The sequence below is a fragment of the Sander vitreus genome, chromosome 2 (assembly GCF_031162955.1).
Source record: "Sander vitreus isolate 19-12246 chromosome 2, sanVit1, whole genome shotgun sequence".
NCBI lineage: Eukaryota > Metazoa > Chordata > Actinopteri > Perciformes > Percidae > Sander > Sander vitreus.
Window position 1 is genome coordinate 37465678 of NC_135856.1, and position 21116 is coordinate 37486793.

The 21116-nt window shown below is 40.3% G+C and overlaps 2 protein-coding genes across 2 annotated transcripts in view; both read right to left on the reverse strand.

Annotated features, from left to right (window-relative positions):
• LOC144528756 (sarcoplasmic/endoplasmic reticulum calcium ATPase 2) overlaps nt 1–9094 on the reverse strand; it is a 38937-nt gene extending 29843 nt beyond the window's left edge. The window contains exons 1-6 of the mRNA XM_078267555.1: nt 8684–9094; nt 7203–7322; nt 6814–6831; nt 6516–6598; nt 6178–6282; nt 1738–1876 (exon numbers count right to left, since the gene is read on the reverse strand). Coding sequence (XP_078123681.1) covers nt 1738–1876; nt 6178–6282; nt 6516–6598; nt 6814–6831; nt 7203–7320 — 463 coding nt within the window. The 5' untranslated portion in view covers nt 7321–7322; nt 8684–9094. The remainder of the gene's footprint in view (nt 1–1737; nt 1877–6177; nt 6283–6515; nt 6599–6813; nt 6832–7202; nt 7323–8683) is intronic.
• A 1162-nt stretch (nt 9095–10256) lies between these two features.
• On the reverse strand, nt 10257–20038 carry pold4 (DNA polymerase delta 4, accessory subunit). The gene is made up of 5 exons (XM_078267567.1): nt 19929–20038; nt 17200–17315; nt 16664–16747; nt 11944–12055; nt 10257–11145 (listed from the first exon to the last, which is right to left on the reverse strand). Exons 2-5 carry the CDS (start codon nt 17303–17305, stop codon nt 11121–11123), a joined length of 327 nt encoding a protein of 108 aa, XP_078123693.1. The 5' UTR covers nt 17306–17315; nt 19929–20038; the 3' UTR covers nt 10257–11120.
• Between the last annotated feature and the right edge of the window lie 1078 nt (nt 20039–21116).

Here is a 21116-nt window from a genome sequence, read left to right on the forward strand (position 1 = left end):
TGACTAACATTACTCCCTACAGCAGGCAAAAGTAATGTAATTGAAATAAATAAGCATTTTCTAAACCTTCGAAGACCCTTTTTCCGAAGGAAACTGAAATCAATGCTTTTAAGACTTCTCAAGACCTGCAGACCCTGATTGAAGGTCTGACAGAGATTATTTTAAAAAACAATCACAAATGCTAGTCTAATGGATGTTGAAAGCAGACTAGAATCTGAGCTCTAAATTAGGCAGAAGTGGTAGCTCAACAGCGATTACTGCAATATCAAAAAGATATAAAGCTGCAGATCTCATCAACCTTAATTCCAGCCACAGCAGGCAGCTGTTTTCACTAAACAAAGTACATTGCACAAACTATATATCCTGAACATTCCTCTTTTTCTTTTTTCACATTATCTTTGGTCATCCTGAACTAAACCATACAGCCTTATTTGCTTATTGTTAAAACAGGTATATTGTACATATGTTTATTTATGTTATCCTTTCTTTTACATGTATTGTTTATTTCCTTTTAATATGTTTATGTTTGCAAGGAGGTTAAAACAAACGTGCTGGAATGTCAAGCTTTAGCTGAGAAGGTTAGCTTGACATGCAACGCTTGGACGTCTAGGGCAACCGAGTCATATGTGACTATTACGGTTTATCACATAACTGACGAATGGAAGCTGGAATCCTGTGTACTGCAGACGATGTATGACAGCCACACTTTTTTTTTTCAGATTGCACCTAATGTGTTATGCATTAGCCTAGACGTCCCAGTCAGAGACTATGTATTTTCTTTAACTAACAGTTTACATTTGTTCCTCAATGTTTCCTTTAGGAATCGTGTTCTTGCAACACAAAACGTGCTATGTGTTGGATGTACCTTGTGTAGGAATAGTGCAAGCATATTTTTTTTTATTGACATAGACAGATGTCTTTTCTTCTTCAGATTGCACATAATGTGTTATGTATTGTGACAGGGGCTATGTATTTTCTTTTATTATGGCCTACTTGAGCATATAAACATTAGCTCACTCAGAACCTGTGAACCACAATCCCAAACCGACAGTTTGATTTTCTGTGTACTGAATTGTTTACCTAAAGTAAACTTGTTTGACTTTTATGCACATCATGTCTTTTTTTAAATATTAGTTTTTCTAAAATGATACTTAAAAAAAATCCCAATATATCGCCGTACGCACAGTATCGAAATATATTGCAATATATTGAATCGTGACCCACGTATCGTGATACGTATCGTATCGCCAGATTCTTGCCAATACACAGCCCTAGTTCACAATATGCTTCAAGTACATGGATAGAGTGGTCATCCATTGATAGGCTGTATGCTTTAATCCATACAGATGGCTGGCCACGTTGTACATGTCTGGATTAGCAGATTGACTAGTAGTGCTTATTATTTTTGCACAATGCAATGGTTTCTGTGTGGAATTCTGTACGCTGATATTTTCACATTCAAAATACAAATGAATACAGTTTAACCGATATATGGTTGATGGATTATGCCGCAGTGCTGGTTATAGAAGTTTCTATGACTCTTTGTTTTTCTACTTTGAAATGTCACCATTGGAATCCCCGAGACGTAAATCTGCTTTACTCCTTGAAGGAGGAAACCAACTTTGGCATTCATTTACATTACAGCCTTCAATGGGTGAGTATTTCACACTCAAGAGATGCTGAATGAATTGGGTGAAGAGAATTTGTCACTTCTTGTTGTGTAATTTGTCTACTTACCAGCGACTTCCACGATGTCTCCAGGAACGATGTCTCGGGCTCTGACCCTCTGAACGCTCTTCTTGTCCTGTCGGTACACCTTGCCCATCTCTGGCTCGTACTCCTTCAGAGCCTCAATTGCATTCTCTGCGTTACGCTCCTAGAGGACACAGCAACATAGAGACGTTCTAGGAGTTTCTTTCAATTGTTGATGTGAAAGCTACAATTGTTGATGGGAAATTTTATTCTAGGATGGTTGCCTATGATATGCCTATATATGACTTTGACTATTATTGCCACTGTTCATCACACCCCCAACCAGCACCGTCAGACACCACCTACCAAGAGTCTGGGTCTCTCCCAGGTTTCTTCCTAAAAGGAAGTTTTTCCTCACCACTGTCCCACTGAATGCTTGCTCTTGGGGGATTTACTAGAATTGTTGGGTCTCTGTAAATTATAGAGCGTGGTCTAGACCTACTCTATCTGTATAGTGTCCTGAGATAACTCTTGTTATGATTTGATAATATAAATAAAATTGAATTGAACTGCCCTCATGGGAAGACAAAGACAGCAGGGAAGGAGAGACAGGACGTGTATAGAACGTGTGGTCTTCCTAAGCCAGGGCAGTTCTCTGAGATATGGACACGTTCAGCAGTGATTTAAAAGCGGAGAATGGTAGAGTTCATCATCAGAACAGAAAACCCACATCCACAGACCAGTTACTTCTGTTTGATTCTCTGTGAAAATGTAAATGTTAGAATCCAAACATCACACCACCGAGTAGAGAAGATGACAAACGCAGAAGTTAAACCCAAGAAACAGAAGAACCTCCAACAGACTTTAAAAACCTGTAGTTGCCTTGACATGGTCTTTAATAAAACCCAAACTAGGTCAACAGTTGTTTTTTTAATGTACAGTTTTGAAACCCCATAAGACACGTATCCTAGAATAGATAAGCGGTGTATGCGAGACCCGACACAACAAGATGACAGGATAAAGGAACATAATGGTATGTGCTGATTCCGATAACCCTTTTGGACTCCATCTTCCTACCCAAAATATGACTTTATCATAGTCAACTTATTCTTGCATTGACAGACCTCCTGATTGACGATCAGTCCTACGACAGCTGTGTCGTCAGCAAATTTTATGATGGGGTTGCTTATCCTAGTCTCGCATTGCCAGACCTTCCTCCACAGCGCTGCAGAGGACGGTCTGGCTAGTCCACACAACATTCCAGGACAGGAGAAAAACGTGCTCTGGTTTATTGGCATTTCTTTAAACCAATCATAATCATCTTGGGCGGTGCTAAGCATTGGATGGAGCCACGGTGCCTCTGTAAAATAGCCTCGGGAAGGAACTTGTTTTGGTGGAACGTGGACGTTCAAAAGTAGTTTTAGTCGTGCAACAGAAAACTCAGATTGGACAGATAGTCTAGCTAGCTGTCTGGATTTACCCTGCAGAGATCTGAGGAGCAGTTAACCATAGTCCTCACAAAGTTCAGAATGCCAACACAAAGAAAGAGGAAGGTAACGGACATCTGCCGGAATTTACGATGGCACCTGAACAATCCCGGAAATGAAACGTCCTCGATATAGACTATGCTTATCCTAACGTTACTTGTCTTAGCAAGTTATTTATGTTGAACATGGCACTAGTGTGAGTAGTAGTGTGCAGGCTGCAGCAGTTGTTTGCCCTGTGTCCTCTGCAGCTACATTATTTTGCTTGTACAGTAATAGGTAAATCTACTCTATATCTGTCCAGATGCACTCAGGAAACACTTGCAGAAGCCCCTAGCAGCCTGTGGAGAGGGGCCTTCTGATCTCACATCTACATTGCTCTCTGAAGCATGTAAGTTTCAGCAATTGTTTGTGGTCTCTGATACATTGCTATGTTGCTCTGAAGCAGGGGAGTTCTGTAATTGTATGTTACAGCTGCAGCCAGATTTTTGATATAATTCTAAAGATGTTCCGATACCGATACCAGTATCGGTATCGGCTCCGATACTGCCTGAAACGCTGGTATCAGTATCGGAAGTACTGGAGTTTATGCACCGATCCGATACCACGTAATAAAGCCCTGAAGAAAATCTACATTAAAGTAGTTTATTTATGTTCTTTTTCCGTTATAACGGACTGTCAAACTGCAGAATAAAAGAACGTTCTGGGGCGTTCATTGTTCATGTTTCACAAAGAGTTTAAACTGAGCCAGACTGACAACGAAGATAGAAATAATACCACATCCATACAGTAGTAGTATACGGTTGTTAAAACATAGTAAAATATATGACACACGGTACTCGGATCGGTACTCCGTATCGGCCGATACGCAAGTTCAGGTATCAGAACCGGTATCGGGAAGCAAAAAATGGTATCGGACCATCTCTATATAATTCCATCCCAAATTTACATCAGTTATGAACATGTGCAACTGATCCTGGATCTGTCATTGCAGCACCTATAGATCCTGCTGACTGGCCAGCCCTCTCTGATACAGTGAGGATGGAGTTAGTCAGCAGAGGGCACCAAAATGGCTAGGGCTGGCATTGCCGTCATGCTCTAAGACTTATAATCGCCCTTTTTTGTCCTTTGTAGTCCGTTATTGTCCTTAGTCCTTGTCCATAAGCCTCTGGCGTCCGACTGCTTGAATTGGGAGTCCACTTTGTACGGGTGTCACATCTTAGCCTCCTTCACCGCTCCCCGCAGGACATCGGACACTCTCTCCATGTTCCCAGAAGCCAGCCCTGAGTTGTATGCAGCGGTGTGCCTCTTCAGTGCGTCACAGATGGTTTTATCCACCCACTAACCCACCCACAGAGCTGTAACAAGTCCCAGTCCACATCAGTCATCACATCCTGCAGCGTAGCTTCTGATTGGTCAGACCAGCATTTGACCTCTCATGTCAACCAGGCTTCCTGTCTGACTCTTTGTCAGGAATGGAATGGGGAATGGAAAATAGCCCTGTAGCCATCCTTAACCCTCTGGGGTATTTTCAGACACACAGATGATTTTGGCATGCTCTGATAGTGTCGTCAATTTGAACAAATTGAAGCAGTATTTTCAAAGTTATTTTTATAAATAACTAGTAAATAAACAAGTTGTAAAAAGTAGTTTTAGAAAAGTGCAAAAACATTACCTTACTCATTGTGATGAACTGTTTTGGCTTTTGAGGTATTTGTGTGTAAGTCTTAGGAAACGAGCACAAACACTTTCACCTGCTCCATTGTATTATACAACCTTTGTGCCTGTTGTTTTGTGACTATTGCTGCGTTCCAGACACAATTTCTAGCCCGTAAGTTACGACAAACGACTTGGTAGCGTTCCAGGCAAAGTCACCACAAACTCTTCTAGCTAGCATTAGCTAGGTTTAGCTAGCGGCTAACTAACGTTGACGTTAGCTAGCGCTAGCTGATACTAGCGATTTCTAGTCGGCGACATATTTTGGGCTTCATTTAATAAATATAACCTGTAATAGTACAATGTGCAGAATTACTTTGCCTATTTATGTCTATTTCAGCCATCCAGGGTACAAGCGGCCGAAATGGGTTTCCTCAGGAGGGTGGCTGGCGTCTCCCTTAGAGATCGGGTGAGAAGCTCAATCATCCGTCCTTTGCGTCGAAAGGAGCCAGTTGAGGTGGTTTGGGCATCTGGTAAGGATGCCCCCTGGGTGCCTCCCTAGGGAGGTGTTCCAGGCACGTCCAGCTGGGAGGAGGCCTCGGGGAAGACCCAGGACTAGGTGGAGGGATTATATCTCCAACCTGGCCTGGGAACGCCTCGGGATCCCTCAGTCGGAGCTGGTTAATGTGGCTCGGGAAAGGGAAGTTTGGGGTCCCTTGCTGGAGCTGCTGCCCCCGCAACCCGACCTCGGACAAGCGGACAAAGATGGATGGATGGATTTATGTCTATTTCTCACCATTATTCACAGGCGTCTGTACAGCATCAACAGGGGTCGCCATTGTTGTTTATGTGTGTGTGACATCAAAAACTGTAACTGGGAGTAAAACAATCTGCTACGAGTTCACGAGTAGTAAGTTACGGGTTTGCCTGCCGTTCCAGGGCACTTTCACGGGTAGAAGGTTGTGAAAACACGGGTTACGTGTTGCCTGGAACGCAGCATGAGAGTTGGCAGTGGGAGAGGGAATGGCTCTTTTCACTGAATATGCTATGTTCACAGCTTGTCCCAGGTAAATGGGAGTGGTTTTTCTCCTTTCCTGGAATACATGTGTGGAGGAGCCAGACCTTACTCTGCAGCGCAGATGACATACTCTAGGTCTGGCAATGCAAGACTAAGGACATCATAAAACACATATCTGGGAAATTAGAGGATTATTGCAGCAGAATTTTTAAACAATTCATAACACCATTTTAAATATTCTTTAATAGTATGAAATGGTCTAAGAAATTGCCTTGATATGATGATATGATTGTCAAGCCACAAAACCTGCTCACACACACTGTTTACCTGCCATACTCCCACAATAGCATTGGCGATGAGAATGAGGAGGATGACGAAGGGTTCAACAAAGGCTGTGATTGTCCCCTCTCCTTCTTCGAACCAAGCCAGCGTCTACGAGACAAGACAAGACAAGACAGAGAGAAAGGTGAAGATTTGCGTTGAATGTGGCTTTGTGTTATTAACACTCATTTCATTTGTGTGTGTAGAGCAGGGTTAAACTAATGTATTAGTTCACACAAATACACAGTGCATACAAACTCCACATATTTGAAAAGATTACAGTTACTGGTATACGTGAGTTAGTATGTGTTTGCTTGTGGTTGTGCACGGTTGTGTTTCTTTACAAAGGAGATGCACGCAGCCAGCAGCAAGATTCGAACCAACAGATCCTCAAACTGTTCCAGGACCAGCTCCCAAAGTGACTTCCCTGAATAAAGAGACACCAAGGAACACAATGAGCAAAAGAAAGAAACAAAGAAACAAAGAAAGAAACAAAGACTCTTTGATTTAGATGAGATAATGACGAAGAAAGAAAGACAAAGTAAGAAGAGGAACAGAAAAGGATACAATAAAACAGACAGACAGACAGACAGATAGATAGATAGATAGAATGATGGATGGATGGATGGATGGATAGCTTACCTTCTTCAGCTGGCAATTCTGCGAGTAAAAACAGAGTTAAAGATAGTTAGAAAGAAGGGGGGGATGGAGAAAATTAAAAAGAATTACATCATCATCACCACTGTTACTTTGTCAACCAATGATGAACCATATGATTTTTTTTGTTGCAGCAGGACTAGATTAATATAGTGTTTGCTAATACTTGAACATGATGCAGATATACAGTACTCCTTTTTCTGAAAACAGAATATATATATAATGGATATGATGCAGATTGAAAGCACTGTCCAGCAAATGTGTATCCATGTACACATTTACTGAACATTTCATCTATACAATTGTAGTTGTACAATATGTTGTTTGTTATAATGATGGTTGTCATTTTAGAGAAAAATGATTTCCATTCGTACCATTGGGTCCCCATCTCTCCCTGTTCTTCTTCAGCTGCTCACAGCTCAGACCTGTAGACTCATTTACACTGAAGAAGCCCAAAACCTCCTCCACGGTCTTAGTATGGGCATTATCCATCACTACGGAGGGAGGAAGGAGAGAGAACACAAGGCAACAGCAATATATAAGATTCTACACTACAGAAATATCACAATCAGTCTTCAAACCCCTATTTTACAAACTTACAGAGGCAGTACTGAGGAAAGTAAGAAAAGCAGTTGGATTAAACACGTTTGGAGTGTATATTATCATCATTCTATACAACAAAAATGAGATAATATGGCTTTAATTTAGCTGACAATATTTTAGGTTGAACGCTGCAAACAGCAAATATGTTTCATTTTAATGTCCATTACATTTTACAATTTCCATGATACATTATAAAATATATAGAGAGATAAAGCACAACTACTCTGTAAAATCTAATAAAAAGGCAGTATTTCAGTGATGTTCACACATGAAAATATATTTGTAATGCAATGTAAAAATGGCACACAGTTACAGCATTAGTTGGCTGGGGAATGAAATGTACTGTATAGCCAAGCAACCACACAAACTGGAACCTGCAGAGACAAACAGGCCCAAGAGACATGAATCACTATCCATAGGGTGTGAGCTCAGCTGGCTCTGAAAACACATCTCCCTGTGTTGCATACAATTGGATTCGGTGTAGTTTACATCTTATGCATCCAGTATGCTAGTTTTAACCATTTAAATGACATTGTAACGGTAAGGAAGCCTTTGCCTGTTATCCCCATGGTCTCCTCCCACCACTGTGGCCGTGTGTAAGCAAGCAGCTTGGAATAATTCAAAAACTTTCAACATAATTTACCGGTAACGTGCTTCATTACAGATGCTATGCTGAATAATCTATTCTCAATGATTTGTAAAGGCCTGATGTTAGGTTGTAAGAAGTGGGCCTGTGTGTAAGATAATTAACTCCAGAAGATGGCCCTAAAATCACTTAACGTTATGCCAATTTCTGCATCTGCAAAATAAAAGCGAGCGGCCGCCCCTGCGTTCTGCACAGAAGCCACACTAATGTTATGGTAATACATTGGTTACCAACAGTAATCAGGATGACACTTCCGGTCATTTGCTTAACGTTAGACATCAAATATTGGGTTAACGTTACAAACTTTATCGCTGTTATTACCAGAAGCCTCGCCTAAATTCAGAAAATTCTGGTAATATGGATGAAAGAAGATACTCAGAGACATGTTGCTTACGAATGAGGTTTGCCAGCAATTTTACATGGCTGCAATATACGCCATAAGCCATATGTCAAATGACAGGTGAAAAATCATAACGGGTAACGTTAAGCCTTCGAGCCACAAGCTAGCAGATAGCTAATGAGTTAGCTATATTGATGTCTCTGTGAGTGACTAGCTAGCTAGCTATGTTATAACGTTAATCCTCCGGAGATGAACAGGTTGCTTACCAGAGTGTGACGACGTCTGTCCACTATCCCTACAGTTTTTTAGTAAAACAGGATATATCACAGCACCATGCGTTTTGGATTCAACTCCCCACGGCCACGAAAAAAAGCAGCAACAAATAATTTCACAATTTGATTTTACAACAGGCTAACGTTATCTAGCTTAAGTTAACGTTATTTAAGTTATAACGTTACTGTCACAGCCGCTCATGAGTGAAAACTCATCAAAACGATATTTCCATTGAAACAGCGGTAAAAATGCTGTCTGTTTAGAAAATTAAGGCTTATTTAAGGCAAATTACTGTCTAAATATGGTTCAAGACTATTTTTTTTTACAGACAGTGTGGTATTACTACTCCTTGTCCTGGCTGCAGTACTGTCTGTAGGTCATTACTCAACACACAGGCAACAACGCAACAGCCAATAAAATTAGCTAAGCTACCCAACACTCACAAAACACACCTTCCGGTCTTGACTCTTCAAAGTAAAAGTCTCTGCTTAAGAAATAATACATGACGTGCTATAATTTAAATGCACAGTTCATGACAATGGTTGTTTCAGTTTTTTTTGAAAGTTCATTATTTATTGCACGACCAATGAGTAAATGCCAGCTGTATTTCTTCCAACAATAACAGATTTTGGACTTAAAAAAAAATAAAAATCGTCTCTCTTCTCGTATTATCGAGGCTAATTCTGTCTACCTTGACGCCGCTGCCCCGTAATGAACGTCATTAACGGTATTTGACAATGCAGAAACCTAACAGCGCTAAGAATAAACCAATGAGAGGCCTAGGAATCAGACTGACGCAACTCATCAACCTGCAGAATCCTCTCAAATCCCGCCCACTAGAATCTTTACTACAGAAGCGCCCCGCCTCAGATCCCAGTCACCGAGCTCTCGATCAATCAGCGGGCGGTGCGTCTGCTGTCGCTCAACTAATCGACATGCGAACCAATCAGCTTTAAGCTTTGAGTGTTTGACGACACTGCACACCAATCGAACAGCGTTGGAGGCAGGATAATACATTAAAAGTGTAACTGGCAGCCCTCATTTTCCTTCTGGTGAAAGGTTACATTTTTTTTTAAATGAAAGCTGCAAAGTTGATGCCAGTAACTTCCACAATCAGTGTTTTTAAGAATAACATTTATAAAACAGTGTCTAACTTTTTCACTTAGATGTGAAAAGTGCATTCTCTTTTTTCAACTGCATTCTCAATAGATTAGGATACAGTATATGAAGAGAGACCAACATATTGCGAGAAGTCGTAGACGTGTTTCTCTCTCCAATGTTTCCATCTCTAGGTAGCATTGTAGAACACATTCACTCATTCTCTACCTCGTGTATGTTGTGGAGTTAAGAGTAAAACAGAGAGACTGCGTTAAGTTAGGTCAGTTATAAAAAGACTGAGACAAATGTATGTCAGTGTGCAGACCACATGGGAGATACCAGAGGGTAGCAAATCATGTTAATGTAGAACTCTGTCATTTATGTCTCCTTCACAATTTCATGTCTACAGTGTCAACAGTGAGGTAACAACCCCTCCATTATACAAAGCAAGACAGAAGAAGCCAGTAATTCGGTCAAATTCTTTATTAAATATTGTTTAATACAAAACTGTGTGTAGAAGATTGTAGGTTGTACATCTGCAAGAAAAAAAACACAACTGGATGTTCTGTCATTCTTCTTTCTCCATCCTGAAAGAGGGATTCCTCCTCCGTTGCTCTTCTTACCATTTAAAGGGTCATTTCAGTATTTTTCAACCTGGACCCTCGAACCTGGAAGCGTGAAATCCTTTTTGTTTAACCAGAAACGGCCCCTAAAGCACCATCCCAAAACCCACCAGACTCCATGTAAATAATCAGTACTTTTAGCGTGTATAGAGCCAGCATATTTTCACATGTAAATGGGTGAATTAAAGGTTTATTTCAACAAAACCAAGGCAAGAGAGACAGACTAAGACGGCTTTTGATTGTTTCATTTTGTTTTTGTCGACTTTGAATTCATTGTGTTTCACAATGATAAAAATGTATTTGAATGGAGTCTGGCAATTTAGGGGCTGGTTCATGTTAAACAAAAAGGAGCTTACCCTTTAACAAAAAGGTCTCTCTCTGTAGGGATCCTTTATAATGTTGTCAGACACTTAGAATAATAATCTGAGCATGTTAGTGGCAAAACGAGCACTTTTAGTGGACGTAAATTGAAGGTGCACAGTCTCTCTTAATACTGGACCAACGTCAAAGGTTGTTGTTCCCATCACTCACTTAGACACAAAAACATAGGAACATAGGGTCCAGGTTGAAAAATCTTTCCCCTGTGAAATCTTTTTTGGGGCTTAAGGATAGAAGGTAAATCCCTCAGAGACATATGTGTGATTTGAGGTGATATAAATTTGACTTTTGTTTGAATCTGCATGCTTTTCTCTTTCTTACAATGTCTTCCTCACAAAGGATATTCGCTCCACAGGCTGAAAGACAAAAGAACACAATCATTACCAACAGATGAATGCAGACTTTATTCATATGAATCTGTCTCCAAGAGTTAGGGCTGAACATCATTCCACATTTTTCAGCAGCACATGAACTTTGCCTAAATGAAATGCAGACTCAAATGAATCATGATTATGATTTGCTGTAATTCTGTGAGATCATAGAATAATTAAAAGAACAGTATGAATCCAAGCAGGCTATCTTTATGGACACTAACAATGTTAGATACTTAGGGCTACTGACACCTTTTGGTCAGTACTAAGAAAGCATAGAGGTAATACTCAGCCTTAGTAAGAGTTGGATATCCTTTTTTCATAGCATGATACATTCTCCATTTCATAGTGATAGTACTGACAGGAAGTGATGCGTGGCAACCTGCGTTAATGCATGTCTGCCATACTTAGCTTATAAATGAGGTCAATGATATTCTGTCATACTGAAAATATCTCAAAGAAGGGATTGCCACCTTATCGTGGTGGGGCGGTCTCATATCCCCTAGAGCAATGGCCCGTCTCCATGACATACTACTTCTTCATAGCATTGTGCCTCAAACTTTGACCCTCTTGCTCATATATGCTGCGCAAAGGATTGTGGGTCAGAATAGCCAGAAAAGCATGCCTGCTTGCATGCTGCAAAATCCAACCTGATGCTGTAGGACATCCTGGTATTTTTTGACATACTATGTATTGAGACATACTAAATATTTTCTGGCATACTAAATAGTATGGGTATTGGGACACAGGGATTGTGTGTGTGTGTGTGTGTGTGTGTGTTACCTCCGGTTGTACTCGGGGTCAGTGTGTGTTTGCAGCAGCAGGTCTCTGATCTCCTTGGGTGGGCTCAGACCATTCAGCTTTGCTCTCTCCCATCTCTGCAACCTGCTGATCCCTGGACAGACAGAGAGATAATAGGATCCATTATTCAGTGTTTTGTGTGATTTAAAGCTGTTTCTGCACCACTTCAACTATACCTTTCCCAAATAAAGCAGACCCAAAAACAAGGACACGCCGACCTCCACCAAGGCATGCCCTATCTTATAATGTTAATGCAGTGTGAATTGTCCCAGTCAGAAACTCATTTTCCCCGATTACTCTGACACATTACATGTCATTTTTACATTACACGTCATTTAGCTGACGCTTTTATCCAAAGCGACTTACAATTGCTATATACAGGTGCTGGTCATAATTAGAATATCATGAAAAAGTTGATTTATGTCAGTAATTCCATTCAAAAAGTGAAATTTGAATATTATATTCATTCATCACACAGACTGATATATTTCAAATGTTCATTTCTTTTAATTGTGATGATTAGAACTGACAACTAATGAAAACCCCAAATTCAGTATCTCCGAAAATTAGAATATTACTTAAGACCAATACAAAAAAGGATTTTTAGAAATATTGGCCAACTGAAAAGTATGAACATGAGAAGTATGAGCATGTACAGCACTCAATACTTAGTTGGGGCTCCTTTTGCCTGAATGACTGCAGCAATGCAGCGTGGCATGGAGTCCATCAGTCTGTGGCACTGCTCAGGTGTTCTGAGAGCCCAGGTTGCTCTGATAGTGGCCTTCAGCTCTTCTGCACTGTTGGGTCTGGAGCATCGCATCATCCTCTTCACAATACCCCATAGATTTTCTATAAGGTTAAGGTCAGGCGAGTTTGCTGGCCAATTAAGAACACGGATACCATGGTCCTTAAACCAGGTACTGGTAGCTTTGGCACTGTGTGCAGGTGCCAAGTCCTGTTGGAAAATGAAATCTGCATCTCCATAAAGTTGGTCAGCAGCAGGAAGCATGAAGTGCTCTAAAACTTCCTGGTAGATGGCTGCGTTGACCTTGGACCTCAGAAACCACAGTGGACCAACACCAGCAGATGACATGGCACCTCAAACCATCACTGACTGTGGAAACTTTACACTGGACTTCAAGCAACGTGGATTCTGTGCCTCTCCTCTCTTCCTCCAGACTCTGGGACGTTGATTTCCAAAGGAAATGCAAAATGTACTTTCATCAGAGAACATAACTTTGGACCACTCAGCAGCAGTCCAGTCCTTTTTGTCTTTAGCCCAGGCGAGACGCTTCTGACGCTGTGTCTTGTTCAGGAGTGACTTGACACAAGGAATGCGACAGCTGAAACCCAGGTCTTGCATACGTCTGTGCGTGGTGGTTCTTGAAGCACTGACTCCAGCTGCAGTCCACTCTTTGTGAATCCCCCCCCACATTTCTGAATGGGTTTTGTTTCACAATCCTCTCCAGGGTGCGGTTATCCCTATTGTTTGTACACTTTTTTCTACCACATCTTTTCCTTCCCTTGGCCTCTCTATCAATGTGCTTGGACACAGAGCTCTGTGAACAGCCAGCCTCTTTAGCAATGACCTTTTGTGTCTTGCCTTCCTTGTCCAAGGTGTCAATGGTCGTCTTTTGGACAGCTGTCCAGTCAGCAGTCTTCCCCATGATTGTGTAGCCTACAGAACTAGACTGAGAGACCATTTAAAGGCCTTTGCAGGTGTTTTGAGTTAATCAGCTGATTAGAGTGTGGCACCAGGTGTCTTCAATATTGAACCTTGTCACAATATTCTAATTTTCTGAGATACTGAATTTGGGGTTTTCATTAGTTGTCAGTTCTAATCATCAAAAGTAAAGGAAATAAACACTTGACCAGCACCTGTAAGTCAGAGGTCACACGCCTCTGGAGCAACTATGGGTGAAGTGTCTTGCTCAGGGACACATTGGTTGATGTATCACAGTGGGAATTGAACCCAGGTCTCATATCCACTGCACCATCACCACATGACACCATATGAATGCAGCATAAACGCCCTATCTCGCAATGTTAACAAAAGCGAAAAATAATTTGTGTATCCGCCCCATGAGTCGGACCCGCTACAAAATTGAATAGGTTCTTCCTTGTCCTATGCTTCAACCTTTCACCAAATTTCATGAAAATCAGACCAGTAGTTTTTCTGTAATTCTGGCTCGTTAGTGTTTTAAGCCCCCAACGTCTCCTTCCAGGCAGCGCTGCGACCGTTGACTTAAAGGCACCTAACCCTAATCATAACCTTAACCCTAATCATAACCTTAACCCTAACCATAACCCTAACCATAACCATAACCATTGCTATGACTAATCCTAGTGCCTTCCAGGCAGCGCTGCCTGGAAGGAGACGCTGGGGGCTTAAAACACCAATAAACGTAATTCTGCCGACAGACAGACAGACAGACAGACAGACACTCCGAGACACATATGATGAGTCCACTTCTGCAGGCTGGCCAGTTGTCATTACACAAACAAAGTCAAAAATATTGTTAATCTCTAGGGCTGCAACATAACCAAGTCGAGTCGAGCGCAGAGCGGAGCGGAGCGGTGCGGAGCGGCGGGGAGCAGCGGCGGGGAGCAGCAGCGGGGCGCAGCAGCGGGGCGCAGCAGCGGGGCGCAGCAGCGCGGAGCAGCAGCGCGGAGCAGCAGCGCGGAGCAGCAGCGCGGAGCAGCGCAGCGTGAAAGAAAAGAAAAAAGAGCAGAGCAGGGGTAGAGGAAATACGGAGAGAGACTGGAGAGCCACGTGACGTTGTTCTGAAACACACGGCGGAGGCTGAGAAATCAGTACGACCTAAGTCATCCAAGGTGTGGGAGCATTTCACACTAAATAAATCGAAAACGTGTTAATTGCAAGATAAGCACAAGCGACATGGCATGGCACGGGCGCACCGCGGTGATGATTCAGCACCTAAAACATAAACATGTTGGAGTCCTTGATGAGGAGGAAGGGAGTTCAACAGCAGGGTAAAGTCACTACAGAATCCTACTTTTGTTCCGTTTTGAAGTGAGGAACGTAACATCCCTCCAGTAGCTCTTCTGGTGCTGGTGTGGTATTTACTCGTTATCCAGCTTGACTAGCATGACAAGCTAGCGTTAGCTCGTTAATAACATTAGTAAAGCAGGCAAGCTAGTGTTAGCTCGTTAATAACATTAGTAAAGCAGGCAAGCTAGTGTTAGCTCGTTAATAACAGTAGTAAAGCAGGCAAGCTAGTGTTAGCTCGTTAATAACATTAGTAAAGCAGGAAAGCTAGTGTTAGCTCGTTAATAACAGTAGTAAAGCAGGCAAGCTAGCGTTAGCTCGTTAATAACAGTAGTAAAGCAGGCAAGCTAGCGTTAGCTCGTTAATAACAGTAGTAAAGCAGGCAAGCTAGCGTTAGCTCGTTAATAACAGTAGTAAAGCAGGCGAGCTAGCGTTAGCTCGTTAATAACAGTAGTAAAGCAGGCGAGCTAGCGTTAGCTTGTTAATAACAGTAGTAAAGCAGGCCAGACTAAAGACACGTTTTTATTCACTCGCCTTTTTTGGCCCATTCATTTTTCAATCTGTTATCATGTATATATTCTGTGCTTTGTCCAATATCAGTTATTGTTGACAAATATATATTTGTGTGTGTTGTACTTTTTAATTTCATTTTTAAGTTCTTTTATAGCACTTGGTCATCTTAAGCTGTGTTTAAATGTGGTGTACAAATGAACTTAACTTGCACTTACTACAATGATGGTAATAATTTAATGAATAAGCTTCAAGTGAACGTGTGTGTGTGTGTGTGTGTGTGTGTGTGTTGTCTGTATCTGCTCTTTGGGTTACTTACCTTTACACAGCTATTAACTAAAACAACAAGTATGTATGTAAGTATGTATTGAGTTGATGTAAATTAATGCTTTTTTTTTTTATCTGATTCATCGATTAATCGAAAAAATAATCGACAGATTATTAAAATAATCGTTAGTCGCAGCCCTATTAATCTCAAATATTTTATTGTGATCTTCATTAATTCATTTTAGACACTGATACGTACAATACATTACTATGATATAATAATACAATACTACAATATTTTTATGATTGTATGTACCTGTTTTCCTTTGTATTCTTATGTCTTCTATTTATTGTATTTCTTTTAATTGTGAAGCACTTAATAAATATATATAAATAAACTTGACCTACTTACTTATAATACTACATTATTATTATCAATAATATTATATTATAGTATTGAATTGGAGTATTGTATTATATACATCAATATTGCACTATATTGTATTACTTGAATAAAATGTTTTCAAAGATTATTGGTAGAAGTTTATGTACTTTAATATAAACTTTAAGTTTATTGTTTATTGGTTGGTTAACCAAAGGATTTATCGATTATCAGAAAATAATCAATAGATTTATCGAAAAAATAATCGGTAGCTTTATCGATGAATTGAATTGATGAAAAAAAATATTGTTAGTTGCAGCCTGAGTAAAACTGCTCCTCATTTTATTCCTTTTTTCATATGAACTCACATGGTGTATAGTATCAACCACACTATATAGTGTGTACATGTGTTAACACATTTTGCCTACTCAGAGATTCTCATCCTATACAAATTCAAAGTAGTGAATAATATCAAAGTTGAAACCCCTTTATCTTCCAAAAGGAGATATTCTACACATATGTAGGTACGTTACCTGTGCAGGGCCCGAATCTCCAGTCCAGGTCAAACTGCCGGAGCCTCTGCAGCTCCTCCTCTCGGACCGTTTCAGTCTCAGCCTCTGATTCAGAGAATTCAAGTCACAGTTAGTAACCCTAACCCACAAGTATCAGAGAACTCTAACACCGCTCTAACATTCATAACATCCAGCTGAAAAATACTTGTTTTTTACAACAAAAAATCTAATGACCAATCATTTTCAACTTCAAGGTAAGTAAACACTGCTTTAATTATTATAGAAATTGGTGACATTGTGAATTTTACAGGGCACATAGCATGTGTATGTATCAGTAGGAAAAAATACCTTTTAAAAGCTACCTGGAATTGAAGGTAACACAATTAAAATATATAATGGAAAATATGAAAATGAAAAATATATTTAAGCCTTTTTTTTACAAACTGATGCTAGATGCTGATTGAAATCTGGACTGCATGGCCTGTTTTTCAAAGTGATGTGTCATACAGTACAATGAATGTGTGTTTGACTGATACAGACACGGTGCTGCTCTTCACCTTGCTGTGGCGGAGGAGGAGGAGAAGGCCTCTTCTCTCGTTTCACCCTCCTCGCTTTCTTCACCACCTTGAATGAATCAGTTATCAGTCCGCGCTTGGTCGTCATGGTGACTGATCTAAAACATACACACAGCCATACATTTTACTCTAAGTTTGGGGATTATTTTCAAATCAAATAATAATCATTTTATTCTGAGAGGATGTTAAAGTGCCCATATTATGAAAAAAACACCTTTTCTGGGATTTGGGGTGTTCTTTTGTGTCTCTGGTGCTTCCACACACATACAAACTTTGAAGAAAATCCATCCATGCTGTTTTGAGTGAGATATGGTTTCTGAATGTGTCCTGCCTTCAGTCTCTGGGTGAGCTGGTCAAAATCATTAGCATGCTAACGCTAGCATGCTACCTCGTTCTCAATAGCAAAGCACTGCTACAACACACACAAGTTCACCATAATCTACAAAAGAACTACTTCCATGTGCGCCCTCATTTAGAAGAAGTCTCCCAGCTAATCCTGCCTTGTAACTGACCGAAGTTGGAGAAACAGCCTTTCTTTTACTGTCTATGGAGCTAGCTAGCTGACATGATCTACATCTGAGCTACTGCACATGTGCGAGTGCAATCAAAGATAGTACAGAAGAAGAAGAAGAAAAGAGGTCTCACTCTGTAGCTAAAACAGAGACCAGGTGAAAAGAGGATCTGCAGCAGTGAGAGAGAGCTGTGCAACACAAATATGGTGATTTTTGAAAATTAAACCATGTAAACCTATTCTGGTACAACCTTAAAATACAATTATGAACCTGAAAATGAGCAGAATATGGGCGCTTTAACAATCTTGAATGGGAAAATATGCACAGCCCAAAGACAGCCATACCACCTTTCTTTTCTGTGGTAATAGCTGGCAACGTTCAGATGTTTGAAGCACAACTATGGGGGGGGGGATTGTAACGATGACTAGAGCTGCAAAGATGATTCAATTAATCAAAAGTACCCAGGGCCCTCATTTTTGTGCTACGCCCCTGGAGATGACAATGCAATAACTTAGCATTATTTTCTTCCAAATTGTAAGAAGTAGCCTATTTGCAGCTCCAATGGGAGTAGCTCTGCCAAAGCCTTGATTTAACCCCATTTAAAATGAACTACTACGCAGGGTAAACCAACCTAAATCCAGTTGTAGCACCTGGTAATGCATGGAGACTACCTTGAATTATTCACATTTATTCAAAATAAACTAATTTAATTCCACATGAAGAAGCATATTAGGCTAGTTGCTGCTGCCTCATTATGGTCACCAGACCTTCTTTTATTTTAATTTGCAGAGCAGTAGGTACTTGTCAATTATTACGTTTTTAATAATAAGTAATTATTAAGTAATAATTAAGTGAAAACATTTTGTCCACACATTGCTTAATTAGCTGTTATTTGCTTCAAAACATTCGCATGAACCTCCTATGTCGAACATGTCTGGGCAAAGGCTGTACTACCTCTGGTTTCAATCTTAAAAATAAATCATAATAAACAGTGTTACATTTGACAGTTTTTGGTTATAAATAGCATGTCACCACAAACAATTAGTAATTGTTTATCAAAACACTCAATCCACAGAGAAGGAAATAATGTGTTTTTTGAACATTAGAGTATATAGTGGTCCTGCGCCGCGCTACGCCCTGTTACACCCTGCTATGCTCTGCAGTGCCCTGCTACGCTCTGTTGCACCCTGCTACGTCCTGCTATGCTCTTCAGTGCCCTGCTACGCTCTGTTGCACCCTGCTACGCCCTGCTACGTCCTGCTATGCTCTGCCGTGCCCTGCTACGTCCTGTAACGCCCTGCAGTGCCCTCCTAAGCCATGAACTACTACGACTACTATTTCTGGTCATAGTTCCATTATCTTTATTGTGACTATAATTGCCATTGTTCATCACACCCCCAACTGTCACCGTCATACACCGCCTACCAAGAGCTTGGGTCTGTCCCAGGTTTCTCCCTAAAAGGGAGTTTTTTCTCGCCACTGTCCCACTAAATGCTTGCTCTTGGGGGAATTACTGGAATTGTTGTGTCTTTGTAAATTATAGAGTGTGGTCTAGACCTCCTCTATCTGTAAAGTGTCCTGAGATAACTCTTGTTGTGATTTGATACTATAAATAAAATCGAATTGAATTGTAAACACGTTCTATTAGAAACCCAAAATACAAGTATGAACTTGAAAACTAGCATAATATGGGACCTTTAGGTGACACACACACACACACACACACACACACACACACACACACACACACACACACACACATCTGGTCCTGAATTTACACTCTCATAAGGTCACACCAAATTCAACTCAGAAATCTGGTTAATTATACATATCTTATGAATGTTTATTATGTATGAAATGCTCCTCGGCCTGCCGATCGGATCATTTATTAGAACGTTTACTACCGTGTCAACCTTTCGATCGCCTCTCCGGCCACGCCTTCCTTCTTCCACAAAGTCATGCACTTATTCGGTTGGAAGAACGTGTAGCGTTATTACAACTTTACAATCATCTAACGTTACCAACAACCTTTAAAACAGTAAAACGGTAGGTTACTAATCGATAATCAGCTGCAGGAAACAATCAGGAGTCTCAATAAGCAATAAAAAAAATATAGACGTGTTTCAGCGTGCGCGATTTAACGTTCAGCTAAAGGTTTCTGCGATTGTGCAGGGTCTTCTTTTAGTCTCTAGATCTTACCTGGTTATTTAAACTATCAAATCAGATGTTCAAAATGTTTCCTCTTCATTCAGTCTGCAGCAGAACCAGTCGACCAAAACAATGACGACGTCTCCTTCTTCTGTCTCTACGGTCGACTCGAGACTGTTGGGCCCCTTTGCTGCCTCCTGTCGGTATTTGTACCTAATTACACTCCATATGCAGGCTGTGGTATCCCTGGTACGCAGTAGATTACTAAAGTACATTGAAACAAAATCACCATTTCATACTACAGAGGTCTTTGTAGCATCTTAACCTTCCTTAGAGGTGTTTCGTTCGTTTGTGGATGTTGTGTTTAGTCAAAAGTACAATAAGACTGATCAAATACACAATAGCAACGGTAAAAGTACAATTCAATAATAATTACTTTTGCAGGATAAATAACACCATGGGAGAGATAAGGCTAAAGATCAGAGTGGTTACTGGATATACACAGTATAACCAGAATACATACAGGTATAAGTGCTACAACTATACACAGTATAACTAGAATTCATACAGGTATAAGTGCTACAACTATACACAGTATAACCAGAATACATACAGGTATAAGTGCTACAACTATACACAGTATAACCAGAATACATACAGGTATAAGTGCTACAACTATACACAGTATAACCAGAATACATACAGGTATAAGTGCTACAACTATACACAGTATAACTAGAATTCATACAGGTATAAGTGCTACAACTATACACAGTATAACCAGAATACATACAGGTATAAGTGCTACAACTATACACAGTATAACCAGAATACATACAGGTATAAGTGCTACAACTATACACAGTATAACTAGAATACATACAGGTATAAGTGCTACAACTATACACAGTATAACCAGAATACATACAGGTATAAGTGCTACAACTATACACAGTATAACCAGAATACATACAGGTATAAGTGCTACAACTATACACAGTATAACTAGAATACATACAGGTATAAGTGCTACAACTAAAGTGGAATAGGAACTACTATTATTGTGGGCATTCAGGCCCACAGTGCAACTTAGTATTGAATGTATTTAAATGTTGTAACTTATAGTATTTTTTCATTCATATTTATATTCATTTCTAAATACCTAGTCGCATTGCCAGACCTATCTCCACAGCACTGTACACTAGATGTCTATCTGATAATGCTATAGTGAAATTTATG